Below are 20000 nucleotides of genomic sequence, written 5' to 3'. Positions count from 1 at the left end.
CCCCATACTCCCGCAGCACCTCCCACAGTATCACCCGGGGGACCCGGTCATATGCCTTCTCCAGATCCACAAAACACATGTAGACCGGATGGGCGTACTCCCAGGCCTCCTTCAGGATCCTTGCGAAAGTGAAGAGTTGGTCCGTTGTTCCACGACCAGGACGAAATCCGCATTGTTCCTCTTCAATCAGAACCCTCCTTTCCAGTACCTTGGAGTATACTTTACCAGGGAGGCTGAGAAGTGTGATACCCCTGTAGTTGGCACACACTCTCTGGTCCCCCTTTTTAAATAGGGGAACCACCACCCCGGTCTGCCAACCCCTAGGCACTGTCCCAGACTTCCACGCAATGTTGACGAGGCGTGTCAACCACGACAGCCCCTCAACACCCAAAGCCTTCAGCATTTCTGGACGGATCTCATCAACCCCTGCGGCTTTGTTACTGTGGAGTTGTTTGACTACCTCAGTGACTTCCATCAGGGAAGTTGACGATGATCCCCCATCAGCTTCCAGCTCTGCCTCTGCCATAGAGGGCGTGTTAGTCGGATTCAGGAGTTCCTCAAAGTGCTCCTTTCACCAGGCCGATAACCTTCTCAGTCGAAATCAGCAGGGTCCCACCCTTGCTGTACACAGCTTGGATGGTTCCTCGCTTCCTCCTCCTGAGGTGCCGGATGGTTTTCCAGAAGCACCTTGGTGCCGACCGAAAGTCCTTCTCCATAGCTTCTCCGAACTTCTCCCACACCCGCTGCTTTGCCTCTGACACGGCAGAGGCTGCCGCCCTTCTAGTCCTTCGGTACCCTGCAACTGTTTCCGGAGTCCTCCCGGATAACATAACCCAGAAGGACTCCTTCTTCAGTCGGACGGCTTCACTGACCACCAGGGTCCACCACGGTGTTCGAGGGTTACCGCCCCTTGAGGCGCCTAAGACCTTGAGACCACAGCTCATCACCGCAGCTTCAGCAATAGAGGTTTTGAACATCGCCTACTCAGGTTCAATGCCCCCAACCTCCACAGGGATGTCTGAAAAGCTCCGCCGGAGGTGTGAGTTAAAGATCCCCAGGACAGGGGCTTCCTCCAGATGTTCCCAGTTCACCTGCACTACCCGTTTGGGTTCACCAGGTCTGTCCAGAGTCTTCCCCCACCCCTTGATCCAACTCACCACCAGATGGTGATCAGTCGACACCTCCGCCCCTCTCTTCACCCGAGTGTCCAAAACATGCGGCCTCAGATCAGTTGATACAATTACAAAATTGATCATTGACCTTTGGCCTAGGGTGCTCTGGTATCACGTGCACTTATGAGCATCCTTATGTTCGAACATGGTGTTTGTTATGGCCATTCCATGACTAGCACAGAAGTCCAACAACAAACGACCGTTCGGGTTTAGATCAGGGAGGCCCTTCCTCCCAATCGCGCCTCTCTAGGTGTCTCCATCGTTTCCCACGTGTGCGTTGAAGTCTCCCAGCAAGACTACGGAGTCCCCTACTGGAGCCCCCTGCAGGGCTCCATTCAGGGTCTCCAAGAAGGCCGAATACTCCAAACTGCGGTTTGGGGCATAGGCACAAACAACAGTCAGATTTTTTTCCCCCCCATAACCCGAAGGCGTAGAGAGGCGACCCTCTCATCCACCGGGGTAAACTCCAACGTAGCGGCACTCAGCCGGGGGTGAGTGAGTATTCCCACCCCGGCCCGACGCCTCACACCTTGGGCAACTCCGGAGAAGAATAGAGCCCAACCCCTATCCAGGAGTACGGTTCCAGAGCCAAGACTGTGCATAGAGGTAAGCCCCACCATGATCCAACTGGTAGCGATCCACCTCCCGCACTAGTTCCGGCTCCTTTCCCCACAGAGAGGTGACGTTCCACATCCCCAGAGCCAGCCTCTGCTGCCCGGGTCTGGTCCGTCGAGGTCCCTGACCATCACTGCCACCCGTGTGACAGCGCACCCGACCCCAGCGGTTTTTCCCATGAGTGGTGGGCCCACAGGATGGATGGGAGGCACCACGTAGCTTCTTCGGGCTGTGCCCGACCGGGCTCTGTGGCAAACCCGGCCACCAGGCGCTCGCTGTTGGGCCCTCCCTCTGGGCCTGGCTCCAGACGGGGGCCCCGGGCTTCCTCCGGGCAGGGTCTCTCCTTTCCTTTCCCTTTTTTTCATGAAGTCGTTTTTGAACCATTCTTAGTCTGGCCCCTCGCCTGAGACCAATTTGCCTTGGGAGACCCTACCAGGAGCACTAGGCTCCAGACAACACAGCTCTCAGGTTCATAGGGACACACAAGCCTCTCCACCACGATAAGGTGATGGTTCCCAGAGAGGTTCCATTGGAATGACTAATGAAATAAATTATGATTTAAAAAGGTTTCATATCTTGATTGTCAACATGAAACATTTTATCCCTGCTTTGGTTTATCGATGGAAAAATGTAACTCCTCTGTTGCCCGCCCAGGTGTGAACTGCAACCTCACATGAGCCGCATCCCGATCCGGAGATTGGGATCGACTGAAACCCCTCCTGCACATGACAGTAAAACATCCCCTGCCAGCATTAACCCAGTCTCATCAGGAGATAACGAGGAGTCAGCCACCATGAAGGTCTGGAAGCTGCTTAGACCGGGCCTCCATCGACACCTGTCACTTTCAGGCATGTACACATACACATGTTGCTGTGCTACTAAATCTGTTCGGCCCAGAGAAAGTGAATATGTGACATACAGTGTTTTGCAAATGTATCATCTAATAAAAGATTTACATGGCCCTAAACATTTTTTAATTTCTGTTACATTTGCATTTATTGGTACATATGCATGACCAAAATACAATAACTTTTGATTTAACCACGCTGATGGTGTGACACTATGGGTGACAATGTAGTTCTGACGGTCTGTGTGTCACTTTGGAGTCAAATGTCTCAACAACTATTGGATAGATTGCCATGATGTTTTGTACAGACATTCAGGGTGCCCAGATGCTCCGACTTTGGTGACTGAAAATGGTGACTTTTACGCCTTTATCAAGTAAAAATGTTCTCTTATCCAGTGAAATATTTCTAAATCCACTTGTGGCAAAGAAATGTGTACAGACATTCAAGGTTCCCACATGTCACTACGTCCTACTGACTTTAGTCATCCCCTATTTCTTCTAGTGACACCATGACGCGGCCATTTTTGGCTTGGAGTGAAATCTCTCAACTATAGAATGGATTGCCATTGAAGTGATTTGAGGACAATATCAGTTGATAGTGGATGTGGTATGAGAAAAGTGTCACTTGTGTGATTCTCACAGTCATGCTGCTCCCCATTTCCAGACTTTTACCACTCAATATGGCTTCAGTAAATATTCCCATACAAGTGTCACAGAAGATGCTGCATGACACTGGTTTTTGAAATCCCTCTCTCCCGTATGTAAACGGCACATATCCACAGTTAACATCCCTTTTATTTCACTCTACAGGTGTATCTGGGAAAGAAGGTGCCATGCAGTTGGCCTCTAAAGCACTTATGAAGAAAAGCCCGGACATGAGTCTCCAATACAAAGGACACACTATAATAGAAACCGCTCACGAGAAGGATGAAACAGAGCAAGAGGTGCACACACACACACACACACACACACACACACACACACACACACACACACACACATTAAATATGAATGAATCAAATGACTAAAACTGTTTGATGTTGTCTTCGAAGGTTGAGGAAGCTCCAGTGATGCCCCTGCCTGAGACTGTGACCCTGTGTGGAGAAGCCTAAGTACTGCACAGAAGAGGAGGTGCTTGTGTTTATCTCTGTATTTGCTGACCAAAACCATTTAAAACTAGGAAACAGGAGGGGGCATTGTCATCACAGGAGGAATATGTAGGCAGCTTAATGTGAAATGCAACAAGTTTAACATTATTTATTGAGATTTTCCAGAACAGCATGGTGTTTAGAACCATGCTGTTCAACATAGTCAGACCGTGGAGCTGTCCATTCCAACCATTGGGCAGCTTTACTGGAGCAGCTGCAGGTGTAGTGCCTTGCTTAATGAAACCACAACAGTGGCTGAGGTAGTGGAGAGGTACAAACCTTCCCCATCCTAGTTCAGAATCCGTAGACTTGAAATATCCTTTAAACTTTTCATTGTACTTCACATTTCAGTTTTTGTAATTTTAGTCCTTTCCTTCTGATGTCCCCTCTCCCCAAAAAAAGATGTTAAATACACTCAGACCAACACTGTAATGCACTGGTAAGTATTTTTACAGCCACTTGTACTGTTTTTATTCAGACTGACGAGCACGGCAGCACCTTTGCAACCACTTTATTTCCATTTTGACTTTAGAAACAAATGTGAGTGAAGTGTGTGTTTAATGTAATTATTCCAAAAGTTCTTTGTGTTTTGCGTATAGAAGGTATTCACCCTGGACATTTTCAGTTTGTTTTAAAACACTGATTTAAGTAGGATTTTTTAAAACTCAACAGAAAATAAATGTGAAATTGTAAAATAGTACTGAGCAAATATGAAACCATTAACAGCACATATCCAATTGAATGAGATGACCTGTGTGTGACAAGTGATTTTAGGATAAATACACATGTACCTGGAATGTCCAGCTACTAGTTAGAAAGGAAAATTACTAAAAGATATCTGAAAAGTATGAAGCGGAGTAATGTAACAAAAAAAAAGATTCCAAGGTTCTGAATATCTCGAAGTAAAGAAAAAATATGGCACAGCTGTATATCTGCCTGCAGCAGGTCACCCTCAGGTGTTAAATGTCCATGTGAAACAGGCCATTGTGAGAGAGGACACCGAAGCCTGGCAGTGACTGCATCTGCTGTACTCTACCAGAGAACTGTGACTTGGGAAATGTATTTATTTTCCACATACACTTTTAAGCCACTTGTCACAAGTGGCTTAAAAGTAGTACATTCATGGTCCAAAATGTGGGTTAATACTTTTATACACACACACACACACACACACACTGTGTATTGAACATATTTTCCCAATGACATTCCGTTGGAGCTTTTTCCTCCACAGCACAACAATATAGACACCTGTACTTTATTACCATGTGATATATCAATATTTTGTGTAAGGCAAATAGTTACACGAGTTGTCTTTTTAAATGTAATGAACATATTTTAACCCGTTGACTGATTTTTACCAAATTACTTATACTGTGACTGATATAATACTGTGTTGGAACTTGAATCAAACTTGAAGTATTAATAAATGAAGATGAAAAAAACAGCTTTTTTCACATTTTGCAATGTAATAACTCAATGAGAATGTATCTCGTGTACATGCAGAATAACTAAAGGAAGAAATGAAACATTAATGGAAATGGCATTCACACATTTTTATTAGAAAAAAACACTACTGTGAAATCTTACAAATAAATTCATCTCTTGGGACTGGAAGTTGGGAATGTTTCCTTGGTGATGGCCTTTAAGTCCCATCTCACCTGTGGAGAGAAACATACTTTAAGCAGGGTCACAGGTGTTAAACCTTGGAAAGAACAGTCCTCTTTTTAGCTGAATGTGCTATCAAAGCAGACTAACTTGTTCGAAGTCACAGTGGAACATGATTGGCAGTGGCAGCCACAAAGAAAAGATATCAAAGTGCTGAACTATCTGAGGGTAGCATTAACAGCACTTACCTCTCCAATCATACTGGGGGACTCTACTCTTGCTTCTTGGGGTTATTGACTGCAACATAGTGATACAACACAACCAGCAGGAACAATGACACGCCAAGCATGTTGGCAAATATGGCCAACTGCACGTCCGTCACCATTCTGCAAAGGATAAAGAGACATAAGTGAGATGTTAGAAAGCTGGTGGGATTCATAAAGTATAGCTTATTTTCTTCTTACAACAATAGTATGTTCTGCCTTGGTCAAATGCAGCAAAGCACCATATCAGTGTTCTGCATGATTTAGTCAATTTACTGTGAAAACATGTTTACTTTGCATCATGTCAATTTTATAAAGTGAAACACACCTTTTGGGATAAGCATAGTTTGGCCTTTCAGTCACTTGCTTACATCCATTTAAGTTACTTTACTATTTAATATTCAAAATTAAAGTAAGCATGATGTTTACGTTTAAATATCTGGAAGAATATATTTATTTTTATTGTATTGAAAAAAGGCTGCAGTAGTAACAATTCATAAAACACAGTTACGGTGAAGCATCTAAACCCACCGGCATAGTCCTGAATCGTTATGTGAAAACATAACCACAGCTCTAGCGTTAATAGCTATAAGCTAAAGCCTGACAAGTAGATACTGTGACCACACACCGCCGACACTTGCTAATGGCTGGACTCTGCATATGAATATTATGCATGTGAATCCGAAAATCATCGGAGTTATTGTAACGGTCGTCACTTTGTAGGGATTAAATGATTGTAAATTAATTTACCAAATCCTGTAAAATGTGCACCATCAATCTGTGTAACGTTAAGCTAGCTAGTTAGCCAACTAGTGGAACCAGCACTGGCTGAGCTAAACAATATAGGGAACGCTAACATATAAAGGTTCACGACAATTACATGATTACACATATTGCAATGTAGTTTAAATCATGCTTTTACTTACATTATGCCTTAAATTGGGCGTTTACTCTTGGATCGAGCGATACTTCAGCTGCTCAGCATCAAACAAGCAAATCTGTCGCTTACTTCCGGCTGCAGGGGAAAGCCACGTCAGGTTTGAGAGCGTAGAAAAGAAAGCAGACATTTGATCAATTGACAAAAATAAAACATAGATGCGTCACATCAACAACTATTATTATTTTGTCCCGAGTGACACCATAATTAATTAAAATCATGTCATTTTAGATTAGACAGGATTTCATTATGTGTTTGTTTCTTATCGCAAACATCCAGGCCAGAGGTGGCGGCAGTGAGCTCCGGTCAGCTGGATGTTTGCGCTCCGTAGGAGTGCCTCAAATGTTTCGACATCACCTCACCCGGCGTGAAAGACAGCGGCCAAGCTAGATGGTACTTCGACTCGGCAGCTAACGTTTCCAAAGGAAGAGATACCCATTTATCTCATTGTGGAGCCAGACTGTGCGTTACCACCATGGCTCTTTACGAATATGTCACTCAGGACCAGCTCACGGGCTTCGACAAATACAAGGTATGAATAATAACGTAATAGCCTGCTAGCAACTAGCCATTGGACCGACAGTGCGTGTGATTAACAGCTAGCTGTCACGAATTGCAGGGTGCTTCCCTGGCAAAAAGGAGTGTGTGAAGTTAGCCAGAGTTAGCTGAAAACATAGCAGATGCTGGTCAAAGTTCCCCTAGAAAATAAAAGCGTAATTAGTTAGATATAACTAGGGAACTATCTGTTCAGGTTCGTTTAGATTATACCTTGTATGCTGCTATGATCATACTGATGTTAATGGAGTTGTACTCTGTAACCATTGATTGGAAAGCGTTCAAGTTTGGAGACTGATTGTAAAAGGCACCCTTGGAGATGGGAAGTATTTCCTCAATGTCTCGCGTGGTGCTTGAACTCCAATTACAAGGTTAACTTTCTGCCTCCCGACATATAAGCATTATACACGCTATTATAAGTGACACATGCAACAAAACAAATAGTATTTAAATGTTTCAAATACATTTCTTACATGCTTAATGGTTAGACATAATGTTGACGAGTAGTACTTTTTTAATTTGAAAGTGACGGCCGGAAGTCTCAGTGTTTGCCATGTTTTCCTTGACATTGGAGCAAGTGTGCTAATAGTTAGCTAGTGACTCTTTCTTTTTGGCTATGCAAAAGGGCTTTACTTTGTGTTTTATTTTATCATGTACACATTTCCGAGACCCCCCGTCTGTCTTCTCTTTGTATAGAGGGCCAGAAAGTCATTAACGTTTGCTTAGGTTGCAACCACAGGAGAGAAAGTAGACCAAGTTACAGTTAGCTGCTGTAGGTAAGTAAGGGGACACCACCTATCTGGAACCAGTACACTGCAATTTAAATGAATACATTTTCCAATAATTCCAGCGACATGTTGAAATGTTAAAATGTTAAACAGTAGCTTAATTTCAATATATAACAAACATTGTAGTGTTCCGTTAATTCCCATAAAGACGAGCATCAATGTGGCAGTACAGATACAAAGAGCCTGTTGTGCTGTCACTGGTTATGGATGACTGTAGAAAACAGGATTGGCAGTTATCTTCTAACAGCACAATGCAATTCATTTTTCATAAAGGAGATATAATTTGACCTGTGTACTCTACATGTATGAGCAGTCTATGAGCAATATCATGCACCTGAAGTTTACAGACAATCAATATGAGCATTTCTCATATAAAGCAACTCAGTATTTTCCTTGATATGTTCTTTGTCCTTAATTGACACAATCATAGGTCATCCAGACTCTTTAATACCGCCTGCTTTGATTATTGCTGTAAAAAAACGCTTCCCTGAACTGTTTGTCATGCGAGACCCCTTTTCCATTAATTGCTTTTTAAGTTGCTCACTCCATGTGTTTTGGACTGCCTCGAGCATCCGTGGCTGGAGGAGAGCGGAGGATGACAAATGTCAGTGAATAAAAGGAATCTCTTTGACATAGTGTTTGGATTCATAAAAAGTGCACATACACAAGGGTGCAAGTAGAAATCACATGAGAGCGAAGGATTGTTGCACTGATCGTCCCGTTCTGTCTTTCAAGCTGTCATCCGTCTTTCTGCCTCTCGCTCTCTTTGTCACACTTGGAGACTGCTGCCTTCCTCGCTGTGAAAGCAACTTGTATCTACGTTTGTGCATTTTTGTGCTTTGATTTGTGCAGTTGTACTTTGTATAAGATACAAGTTGATGAGTAATCACATTGGTTATCTTGTTGATTTGAGGAACACACAAATCATTCTAAAAGAAAGTTTGAGGTATTGTCAACATGCATGTAATCTATGATTATTAAAGGGACAGTGCACCCAAAAATACCTGTGCTTCCTCTTACCTGCAGTGCTATTCTCACAATCTAGATTTGGGGTGAACTTGACCTTTTTCAATTTAGAAAAATCTTTATAATGGATTAGATAATTCCTTGTGCAGACCCAGTGCAAGTTTGTGTACATATGAAGGAGAGCTGTGTAAACTGTGTATTTGGTTGGCTGTTGTAGTAATAACTGCTTCAGTACATCTACAGTAAACACATGGTTTTATTTGTTGATTTGAATACCAGAGAGTCTATTGCACTTGTGAGAACAGTGCAGTTTAAAATGAATAATTAAACCTCTTATAGCCACTTAAAAATGCATATCAAGTCCCTTTCCAAGTGAATTAGGAGTAAGAGCAAGAGCCAAAAAAACTAAAAATCAATCACAGAAAACGGCGCTCCAAGAAGACAGCATTTATTCTTATAACACAAAAAAAGCAGCTGTAGACGCATCTTAAATCAGATGAACACCAGAGAGGGTACGTTACGCTGTAGCACGCACACATTTTCGTCGTGCCTGGATAAAGTAACAGAGACGGGGAGCAGGTTTCTTTTGATCTGCATGATGACAGGCCACCAAAATGATCCAGTGAACAAGTTACATGTTAGGCCATGTGGCCTTTCTATACAAGCCAAAGTTGACTTGCAATGAGAGGAATCAAGTAGCCTCATAAAAAGAAGTGTTTGTGTTTGATAATCACATCCAAACTGATAGAATTATGTCTCTTTGCAGTACAGCGCAGTGGACTCGAATCCCCTGTCTGTCTACGTCATGCACCCTTTCTGGAACTTTGTGGTGAAGGTGAGAAAGAACGTGTACGTGTACGTGTGCGTGTGTGTGTGTCTGCGTGTGCGTGCGTGTGTGTGTGCACGCATCATTAATGAGGGTTTCCAACCATCTGCTGTGATACAGTAACAAGACAGCCTCATCCTATTTTGTCTGTTAGAACTAGGGCTGTACCGAAAGGTTTGAAGCTTTCGAGCTTCATTCATAACGTTGACATTCAGATTCTAAAACATCATTGCTTCAGCAATTATCTTTTTTGCACGTATTCTGTTTGAAGCCTGTATTTCTGCACAGTTGCAAATAAAGATTAGGCTACACTAATATTATCAGTATCATATTATTTCAAGAATTATTTCCCAGTGGTGGCTGCATAGGATTGTTCCCGAGCTGTGTGACTCTAACTCCAGAGCAATGTGACTGGATAATCTCGACAGAAATCATGATTTTTTTTTCTAACAAAATATTCTGCTACAATCCATATTTGTTGGCGTTTAGCCTTTCACAAACAACATTTCCACTGCGAACAAAAAAATGTTTGCTCTCCCGCTTGCTGCACAAAAAGGGAGAAACACACCTGTATTAAAGGGGCGGTCGAGCAGCAATCTAACAGCACCATAAATTACATTTATATTACCACATATGTATTGATGTTGACGAAACTGATGAGTTTTATTTGATAAAAAAACGACTAACTCATTTAATCTGATGAATCACTTCATTCAAATTGAGGATGTTATCAGGACTTGTTTTTAAGGGTGATGACGTCATAAAATAGGACAACTTTCATTTAAAGCTTAATTCAAAAACCTCAATAGAAGCTTAACAAAATGTACAAGACAATTAATACAGCCCTAGTCAGAACAATACAATCTCTGATTGTAATAGTTTGTCCTGGTCTTGGATAGTGTGTGATGGTGTGTTGTGTTGAATGCCGTCATGTATCTGATAAAATGCATGTGAGTGAGTCGGTGTTCCTCGTGAACAGTTTGTTAAGGCACTGGCATATGTACGTATGCACTTATCAATATCAAGCCTTTATTGTTGTACATTAATCTCTGCCTGTTTTTTAGATTTACAAATGTCCCATCCCTGTCCTAAAAGCATCACTGCCCAACAGTGTGGCAACAATAATTACTGTCAAGTTATTTAAAGTGGCAATCCTTAAGAGTCCAGTCCTGGTGGATTTGGTGACAAATGATTTACTGGTGGTAACGGCAAACGCAGTACCAATACTACAGGTCCCAAACAACTATTGTCATCATCTTAAAGAAGTCGGACAGTAATCAGCCTTTTTTTTTTTTGTGGTTTTATGCTGCAAATGGCCTGAGTCTGCAAACAGTGAAAGTAAAAGTAGTTGGTTACCTCGCTGAGCTTCTAATATAACCGCTCACTGTGGCTGTTCTTCTTGTCCCATTACTCGCTGCAATATTTCAAATTGTTTTGCTGTCACAAAAATGCTGAAAATGACCGTTGTCTTATTTTGTAGACGCATTTTATTTTATTTTTCATAAGAAAAGTCAACTTTTTTGCCAGTTGAATTATTATTATTTTTAATGTAAAGCTGCAGCAAGAGGAAATGTTCAGTTTGCATTAGCAGTAACTTATTAAAGCCTTTCGTCCGGGAATGTCGCCACAGACTCCCAGTTAGTAATACTGCAAATATATAGTTATTGCAATATTTATATCAGTGGGCCTTAGGCTCAATCACTATTGTGTTACCTCATTTGGCTATATATATATATATATATATATATATATATATATATATATATATATATATATATATATATATATATATATATATATATATATATATATATATATATATACTAATTCAACAGACAATTATTTAAATGAAAATCTTTGAGATTGCCACTTTAAGGCACTGACACATGTATCTACTTATCTATATCACGCCTTTTGATTTAAAAAAAATGTACATTCATATCTGCCTGACTGTGACCTGATATTAGTTTTTTACAAAATTGCCATCCCTGTCCTAAAAGCATCTCTGCCTAATAGTTTTGTAACTCTCCATAAAGTGTGACAACAATAATAACTGTCTAGTTTTTAATTAGTGTCAGTTTTCTGATGAAGACTCTATTTTAAGAGCCAAGTGACGTGTTAATTATCTGTTACTCACAATCTTTTTGTCTCTGTCCATCTCTTCCTTAACAGTTTCTACCAACATGGTTGGCTCCGAACCTCATTACATTTACAGGCTTTATGTTCCTTGTGTTGAATTTCCTTATGTTGGCCTTCTACGACTTTGACTTCACTGCCTCTGGTAGGTCTTCTGCTCTATTTCTATTTCCCCTAGTTGTGTTTGACTAGTTGGTGAAGGATAAATAAAACATACTATGCTAGTCGAATCCACCCCATTAGTCAAGAAGAAAACCGAGGCATGCATGTTGCTTGAGTTTGTTTATTAAAGGCAAAGTCCATCACATACTGACACATCAGTGCCTATGGTGGCTTCGGGGAATCACTAACCTATTACATCACACGCACACGCACACTACTTTGCTCTATCAGTCTTTTGTTTCATATGATTACTTACTTTTTGGCCACATAGGTACACAAATAAAATGCCGGACATGACTCGTACTCTTAACCTCTAGAGTCCTCTCACGTATGCGTGTTGTCAGGAGTCAGTCCTTACAAGAATAGTTTAACCAAACTAGTGACGCTACCATTCAAAGCTGCACCTGCATAACCTGGTCCAGTGGTACAACTAAGAACAAAAACTCATCTTAATCTAACAAAGGTCCTCCTTAATCTCAGTACAAGAACGCTGGAGAAGTTAGTAAAGTAAGCTTTGCTTCGGTTTCTGAATTTGAGTGTTTTTTAAAAATATTATTATGACTGTATAATATTGATGTTTTAAAGTTTTCGTTAAAAATAAGACATTAGTAGCATGTACTTTCCATTCTCTGCCTCCTAGCCTAGACTTCAGGAACGGAATGGAAATAAGTCATGTGACTTTATTCTTTCTATCTTTCGTTCCATACTACGTCAAAAATACTTTCACTAACTATAAATACACAGAAGACTATAACTGTAAAGCAATTAGATATTCTAGCTTTCACTTCCTTACTGACAGTATGCCACCATCTTCTTCTTCACTGGTCTAATAAAGTTCCTGTCACGCAGAGGTTCAGTGATATCATACAGAGAAGTAAAATATTCAGTGAGAGCTAATTGTGATAAGTTCTATAATAAGTGGCAAGATTTTTTTAAACCCTCTTCAATCTGTCTGCTGACTGACACCTTTTTCTATTTCTCTCGTTTTGTTTGTTTTTTTGTCGGTTTGAAATTTATGATTACATCTTTTAAAAATGCAGAAGTATGGCTTTTTTGAAAAAAAAAATCAATTTATTAATTGTTTCTACTTGTAACTGACTCGCATTGTTTCTCCTGCGCCATATTAATATTCTATATTAAATAGTTAAAGCAAAAGAATAGCTAAATACAATTATGCACACATGTTAATGGTTCGCCTAAAAATGTGGTACTCAGCAGTTCTTAGTCCATAGAGTTGTCAATTTTAGATGAGATAAGTTTTAAGCAACCCCTGAGGAAATTGAAAAATAACTTTGCTTATCTACGGCTCAGTTTCTCTGTGTGCTGTGCTGCATGTTTACATTATTTGTGTCTCAGCTGCAGGACATGTACACGTGCCTAGTTGGGTCTGGGTTTCTGCAGGGATCTTCAACTTCTTGGCCTATACACTCGGTGAGTCCTCACACCCGCAACCCCTGTGTGTTGTTCTTCTGTGACTTTGAGGGGCGCGGGGGCAAATTCCTCCTGATGGAATGTATTCAGTACAGTGACTCTCGTAAACCAGACTCCTTGAAATGTAGGTTTACATATATTTAATTCTGTTCTACATTTCCTTAGATAAACAAGGTACCGTGTGTTGAAATGTGATTTATGATGGATATGCAATCTTGTAGTTCTTGCATTGGGTAAAAAACTGATCCCAAAATAACAGGATGCCACATTATCAATCAGCAGGGTTGTCATTTGAATGTAATGGTATGCAGAATATTTTGGAGGGAAAGAAATACACTGATACGTAGAATAACATGATTTTGAGTTTTAAAAGACACGTGCTAGAATGTTCAAAGACATCCATTCTATTCTAGTAGTGAGAAGAGTCTTTTGTTATCCGTCTACATACAGTGCAATACAGCTGAAGATGGAGGGAAATGTTTTTGTTTCTTTGATAGCTGTTTCCAAGTTGTTGTTCTGACTTGAAGGGGCGTTCACGTGAAATTTACGATTATTCCCACACCACATGAATGCAGCACAAATACCTTATCTCGCAATGTTAAACATCATTCATGTATCCGTCCTGTGATTCTGATCTGCTCCCAAATCCATTTGGTTTCTTCCTTTGCCAATGCTGCAATCCAGTGGACCGATAAAACGGACAAACCGAGCCGACAACATAAGATCCTTGGCGGAGATAACAACAAACATAAAAAAAAGCTATGTTATGTAACCCTGAGGATATTAACGTGCAAGTAGTCAAGCATTAAAAACCCCACAGTAATGTCAGTCACACAGGAAACAAGATGGGAGGCTGTTAAAGTGATCACAGCATTAATAGCATTTGTGAACCATTCAATTAAGACAGTTTCATAAAGGTTGTACGTGTTCCTGTGTAGATGTTTACATAAACGTGAACTGTACTAACGTGTCTTTGTTTTTCTTACATGCAGATGGTGTTGATGGTAAACAGGCTCGCCGCACTAACTCCTCCACGCCACTAGGGGAGCTGTTTGACCATGGCCTGGACAGTTGGGCCTGCATCTTCTTTGTGGCCACCGTCTACTCCATATTTGGGCGTGGGGAAAGTGGCGTAAGCGTGGCCACACTGTACTACATCCTGTGGGTTGTGCTGTTCTCATTCATTCTATCTCACTGGGAGAAATATAACACGGGCATCTTGTTTCTGCCATGGGGATACGACATCAGTCAAGTGGTGAGGACGCACACAAACACACACACACACACGGAGGTTAGCGAGCGTCACCGAGCCGTCTAAGACTTGATGTCTTCTTCTTTCAGACAATATCCCTCGTTTATCTGGTCACTGCTGTGGTCGGCGTGGAGACATGGTACCAGCCAATCCTGTGGCACTTCCTCTACAGAGACCTTTTCAGCTTTATGATCATTGGTGAGCTGAATACATTCATTCACTAGCCGAGCTGTGCTCCTGGTCTGGAATTGAAAGGGCTACTTAATTGTACATATCTGGTATGGAATTAATCTGCAGATGCACCAGTTCAAAATGAGAACAAACCTTTCTATAGATGTCAGTTTGAGCCGCTACAAAGGCCAAAGTGTGGCCTGCAACAGACTGGGTTAGGGTTAGGGTTAGCCAAGCTGATGCCACAACCACGAGAAGTCCTTGAGCATACAGCCATAAATGTATGTAGTCATGTAAGGAGACTGATGAGACCATTACTATACGAGCTAAGCGGCGAACGGATACACACAAACACTAGTTTAATAGTTAAAATATGAAGTACTGATAAATCATGTTACTAATACACATATGATGATATCGTGTAAGTCTTCCAGTGCGTCGTAAATCATTTCCATTTCTTCCCGTTCTCGCTTTGCCTCTCCCAATGCCCCACATACAAATTAGTGTAATTGATTTGCCACAAAAAGGGACAAAATGCACAATAAACAAAGTTAAAGATTATTTTTTAATTATTATTATTATAATATTTGTTCTTCAAATATTGTTATTGAGAATTCTTTTGGCAACAATAATGTTGTAATTAAAATCCTGACAACGTGAAAGCCCTAACACACGCACGCACGCACGCGCACACACACAGAGACACACACACACACACAGAGACACACACACACACACACACACACACAGACACACACACACACACACACACACACACACCGACGATAATGAACATAAAGCCAGGCTAGCTGTTTTCACTCGTACGATATGTCATCGACAATAATGAATGTCTTTTGATTCCCAGCCTGCTCCTTCACTGTGACTTTACCCATGAGCCTCTTCAATGTTCTGAAGTAAGTCAACTTTTCGTCAGCATTTTATTTTATTGGAATATTATTATTTCACACGGTGCTCTGAACTCTTCGCGCTTTGTGTTTTTTTTTTTGCAGGGCTCACCGCAGTCACACTCTGAAGCACAGCAACCTGTACGAAGCCTTCCTGCCCTTCCTTTCTCCCGTCCTCCTCTTCGTCTTGTCCACCATCTGGGTGGTCTTCTCTCCATCCCAAATCCTCGAGCTGCAGCCCAGGATCTTCTACCTCATGGTGGGGACAGCCTTCGCTAATGTCACGGTGAGTGTCCGATGATCTTTACACACTTCATTTACTGCGCTTTCTAACCACCGCACAATACATGAATGTCAGTATTCAGGTGTTAATGATTATTTATGTGTGAATGTATTTTTCTTGCAGTGTAATCTGATTGTGTGTCAGATGAGTAACACACGTTGCCAGGCGCTGAGCTGGCTGTTGCTGCCCATGACGCCGGTAGTGTTGTTAGCGGTGACCGGGGCGGTCGCCAATGAGACCCTGCTGCTGTATCTGTGGACAGCTGCTGTCATACTAGCACACATACACTACGGCCTCTCAGTGGTAAGAGCATACACAGTGTCTCTGTTGAAATATACAATATCATATCTGTACAGTAAATATAGAGCTACAGCTGCTTAGCTTAGCATAAAGAATAGAAACGGGTACCAAAATCAGAAGGTACCAAAATCCATCTACCTAAAACTCGGTAAACAACACGAAGTGTAAACATTTTGATTTGAACATTTTTCAGAGGGTGAAGTAGCAGTAAGTTGTGGCCAGAAATACTCTGGCAAATAACCTCCCGTATAACAGCAAGTGTGCGCTGCTAAAGCAAAAAAGATTTAGTGTGTTAATTGTTTTTGTTACCTTCTGGTCAGAGCCAGGCTGTGGCTGTTTTCCCTTGTTATAGTCTCTGTGCCAAGCTAAGCTGCTGCTGGCTGTAGCCTTATATTTAAAGGACAGATAGGACAGTGATATCAATCTTTTCAGCTTACTCGCTGACATCAAACTCCAACAGAAAGTTAAACAAACTGAAATATTGTACTAAATGTGAAACATGCAAAACCATAACAATACAAACACTGAGGCTTAATCTTAAACTGCAGACAGAGTTGTTGTTTTTATCGAGTACAATAACTATTTTAGTGCCTTGGGCTTCAAGATAAATGACTGTCAGAGAAGTGCATGTCGAAGTCCTGTGCTACTAAATGTTGAAAATGAGTTGAAAAAAGTGATTGAATCAACACATGAATGAGGAACAATATAATGTTATTGTCCATTGCTAGGTACAACAGCTAAGCAGCCACTTCGGCATCTTGGCCTTCTCCCTGAAGAAGCCCAACAGTGACTGACAGGAGGGGGAACGAATCGGTTTGAAAGAAGCAGAGGTTTAAGCTCCTCCCATCCTCGGCTTATCGACACTTCACTCTCATCACCTCGGAAACCACATCCCCTCGCCTCCCCACCATCCATGAGGATACTGCAAGAGGAATGGACTGTGTTTCCACTGTCCCCAAAAACACACACACACACATACTCGCACACACATCCCCAAACAAACTCTGGTCTCTGCGGTGGGGGCAGGCCCAGGGGCTCTGGCTTCCGTCATTGGTGATTGGCTAACTTGGTTGAGCCAACGAGGTGCAATTGTTTCCTACGGAAATGTGCTTCAGTCATGAGGACAGGAGCCATGAAAACACACACACACACACACACACACACACACACACACACACACACACACACATGTACAGATAATTTATATCTCGTGGCAGGTATTTCAAATACAAACACAGCCACACACAAACACAAACAAACAGTTGCACTCACATAGTATTATGAATGTATAATATGCCTTGGGGAAACGCCATTTAAGTTTAATTATATTAACAGGAATGCCTCGAGTAGTGTTGTTTCAAACCTGACCAAACCTCTAAATTGTGGCTCATATATCACAGCTGTTTAAAGGTTCAGTCACCTTTTTTATCATGGGATGATTTTCAGTCTGATATATCCCAGCGATATAAGTTAATAGCTATATCTATGTGTGTGTGGTGTGTGTGTGTGTGTATATGTATATATATAGATAGATATATATATATATATATATAGAGATAGATAGATATATATATATATATATATATATATATATACACTACACATATATATATATATATATATATATATTATATTATTATAATATATATATATATATAGATAGAGATATATATAGAGATACATATATAGAGAAGAATACACACAGATATATAGAGACACATAGATATAGATAGGTGGAGATATATAGAGGGGTAGATAGATAGATAGAGATAGAGAGAGAGAGATTATAGAGAGTAGAGAGATCTATATAGATATAGAGAGATATATCTATATAGACCCATCTCTTATAGATCTAGATAATATAGAAGATATCTATCAAAATAGATAATATATATATATACATATATATATACATATATATATATATATACACATATATATATATACAAACATAGATATATATATTACACATATATATATATATATGTATATATATATGTATAAGATAGAATATATATATATATATATATTATATATATATATATATATATATATAATATATATATATATATATATGTATATATATATGTATATATATATATATATATGTATATATATATATATATATGTATATATATATATATATATGTATATATGTGTATATATATATATATTATATATATAATATGTGTGTTAAGGGGTTTGGGGCATTTAATTTTCAAACTGAAATGAAACTTTTAAAAAATGACTGACTCCTGTGAAACATTGTATACATTTCTCTCTAATTAATTACACGTTGTGCTCTGTGATGACGGTTTTCATGAGTAAACCGAGTTGGATTTTGACTAACCAGGGCATGAAATGACCAGGGTGACCTTTGACCTTTTGAACTCCACTAACCTTCCACTTGGACCTCTGACAGCTCTGGCCTCCCGGCTGTCCCTACTCTCTGAGGTGTCGTGTCTTCATGCTGATTTGTTCCGTTTTTTTAATATACATATATTTAGTAGTATTTTGTTAATCTATTGCCATGGCAATGGGTTGTGGATCAGTTGTGCAGCGCTTAAATGAAGAGTGTGTTCAAAACCCGTTAACGGAGCGGATTCACTCTGAGGGAACAAGCCGTCGCACAGGACAGCGCAAACGCCACGACACCGCCTGCCATCACACCGCTCACACAGACATTATCACACCTTTTATACCGTCTGTCAGATAATGTGTGCATTGTTTCGCTTTTTCTTTTTCCGTCTGTTAAACACTGTCTCTCTGTGTGAGTCGAATTATGTTTCCATGGTGAAATGGCGTATTCAGTTGTGGCTGCAGACTGGACTTTGTTTCTCATCAAACTGGTTTTCACTGCCGGGCCAAATCCGATTTGACAAGACTCACTGATTATCATAGTTTTCTTCATATTACAACAAAGACTGTTTGTCTGTAGCATGGAGGAAATGCGTTCTTTTGTGTGTAACGTGACTCTTTGGAATCCCTATTTGATTTAAAAGTGGCTCGTCTCGTCTTTTCGGCAAGGACTTTCCCAGATCTTATTATCTGGTGACATAGGATAGAAAAGTCCCAGCTGCTACACTTAAGAGTTTCACACTGCAAGCTTGGCCTACTAGACTACGGCTGCATTCACACCAAATCAGGCATGTCACTTAAAATGCCCTTTTGAGTGACACTCTTTTGATTGACCCACTTGATTTGAATGGCCCATTGATTGGCAGTTACGTCATTGGACGAGTTTCTCCAAAAGTTGATTCTGTTTCAATTTTTCGCCGCCATGAATTGGAGGACTGGCGTTTTCGCCGCACCACCTGATTTGTTGCGAATGCTGCTGAAGAGATGAAGTGTTCCACAAGTCTGTCTTCTTCACCAATCATTTTAAACTGTGTTTCTCAACCAAACTAGACAATTTTAGGCCACAAAGTCTTTCTGGGGCTCTGGTTCACATGCCATGCCTCACTCTTACCTGTCAAAACAAACAAGCAAACAGGGGGATCAGTTGCATCCCGTCAGCTGATCCATCGGTCCAATGTCTGGGTCTCAATGTTTATGAAGGAAAAACTGTTCAAGTGAACCACAATAACTTTGGGAAAGCTTTGTACTTGCCTTATGAACGGCAAGTTCTATTGGGTGAT

General features: G+C 40.8%; 3 protein-coding genes across 4 annotated transcripts in view; 2 read left to right on the top strand and 1 right to left on the bottom strand.

The window, feature by feature from the left end:
• agbl5 (AGBL carboxypeptidase 5) overlaps window positions 1-5227 on the top strand; it is a 19430-nt gene extending 14203 nt beyond the window's left edge. Inside the window, 3 exon segments of the mRNA XM_029462645.1 lie at window positions 2442-2635; window positions 3445-3578; window positions 3687-5227. Coding sequence (XP_029318505.1) covers window positions 2442-2635; window positions 3445-3578; window positions 3687-3746 — 388 coding nt within the window. The 3' untranslated portion in view covers window positions 3747-5227.
• Window positions 5228-5316: 89 nt separating this feature from the next.
• On the bottom strand, window positions 5317-7087 carry ost4 (oligosaccharyltransferase complex subunit 4 (non-catalytic)). Its single transcript, XM_029462648.1, has 4 exons — window positions 6950-7087; window positions 6577-6665; window positions 5636-5773; window positions 5317-5440 (listed from the first exon to the last, which is right to left on the bottom strand). Exon 3 carries the CDS (start codon window positions 5770-5772, stop codon window positions 5659-5661), a length of 114 nt encoding a protein of 37 aa, XP_029318508.1. The 5' UTR covers window position 5773; window positions 6577-6665; window positions 6950-7087; the 3' UTR covers window positions 5317-5440; window positions 5636-5658.
• On the top strand, window positions 6988-17865 carry selenoi (selenoprotein I). 2 transcript variants are annotated; one of them, XM_029462646.1, is made up of 10 exons: window positions 6988-7119; window positions 9663-9731; window positions 11895-12003; window positions 13377-13451; window positions 14444-14706; window positions 14793-14901; window positions 15740-15788; window positions 15885-16065; window positions 16186-16365; window positions 17091-17865. In XM_029462646.1, exons 1-10 carry the CDS (start codon window positions 7063-7065, stop codon window positions 17196-17198), a joined length of 1200 nt encoding a protein of 399 aa, XP_029318506.1. In that variant the 5' UTR covers window positions 6988-7062; the 3' UTR covers window positions 17199-17865. The 2 variants fall into 2 exon arrangements, with proteins under 2 accessions (XP_029318506.1, XP_029318507.1); XM_029462647.1 differs by having other exon boundaries at window positions 17091-17156.
• The last annotated feature ends 2135 nt before the right edge of the window (window positions 17866-20000 follow it).

The sequence above is a fragment of the Cottoperca gobio genome, chromosome 24, assembly GCF_900634415.1.
Source record: "Cottoperca gobio chromosome 24, fCotGob3.1, whole genome shotgun sequence".
In the NCBI taxonomy this organism is placed as follows: domain Eukaryota; kingdom Metazoa; phylum Chordata; class Actinopteri; order Perciformes; family Bovichtidae; genus Cottoperca; species Cottoperca gobio.
The sequence above is the reverse complement of the archived record's forward strand: the minus strand, read 5'-3'. Positions and strand labels throughout refer to the sequence as shown.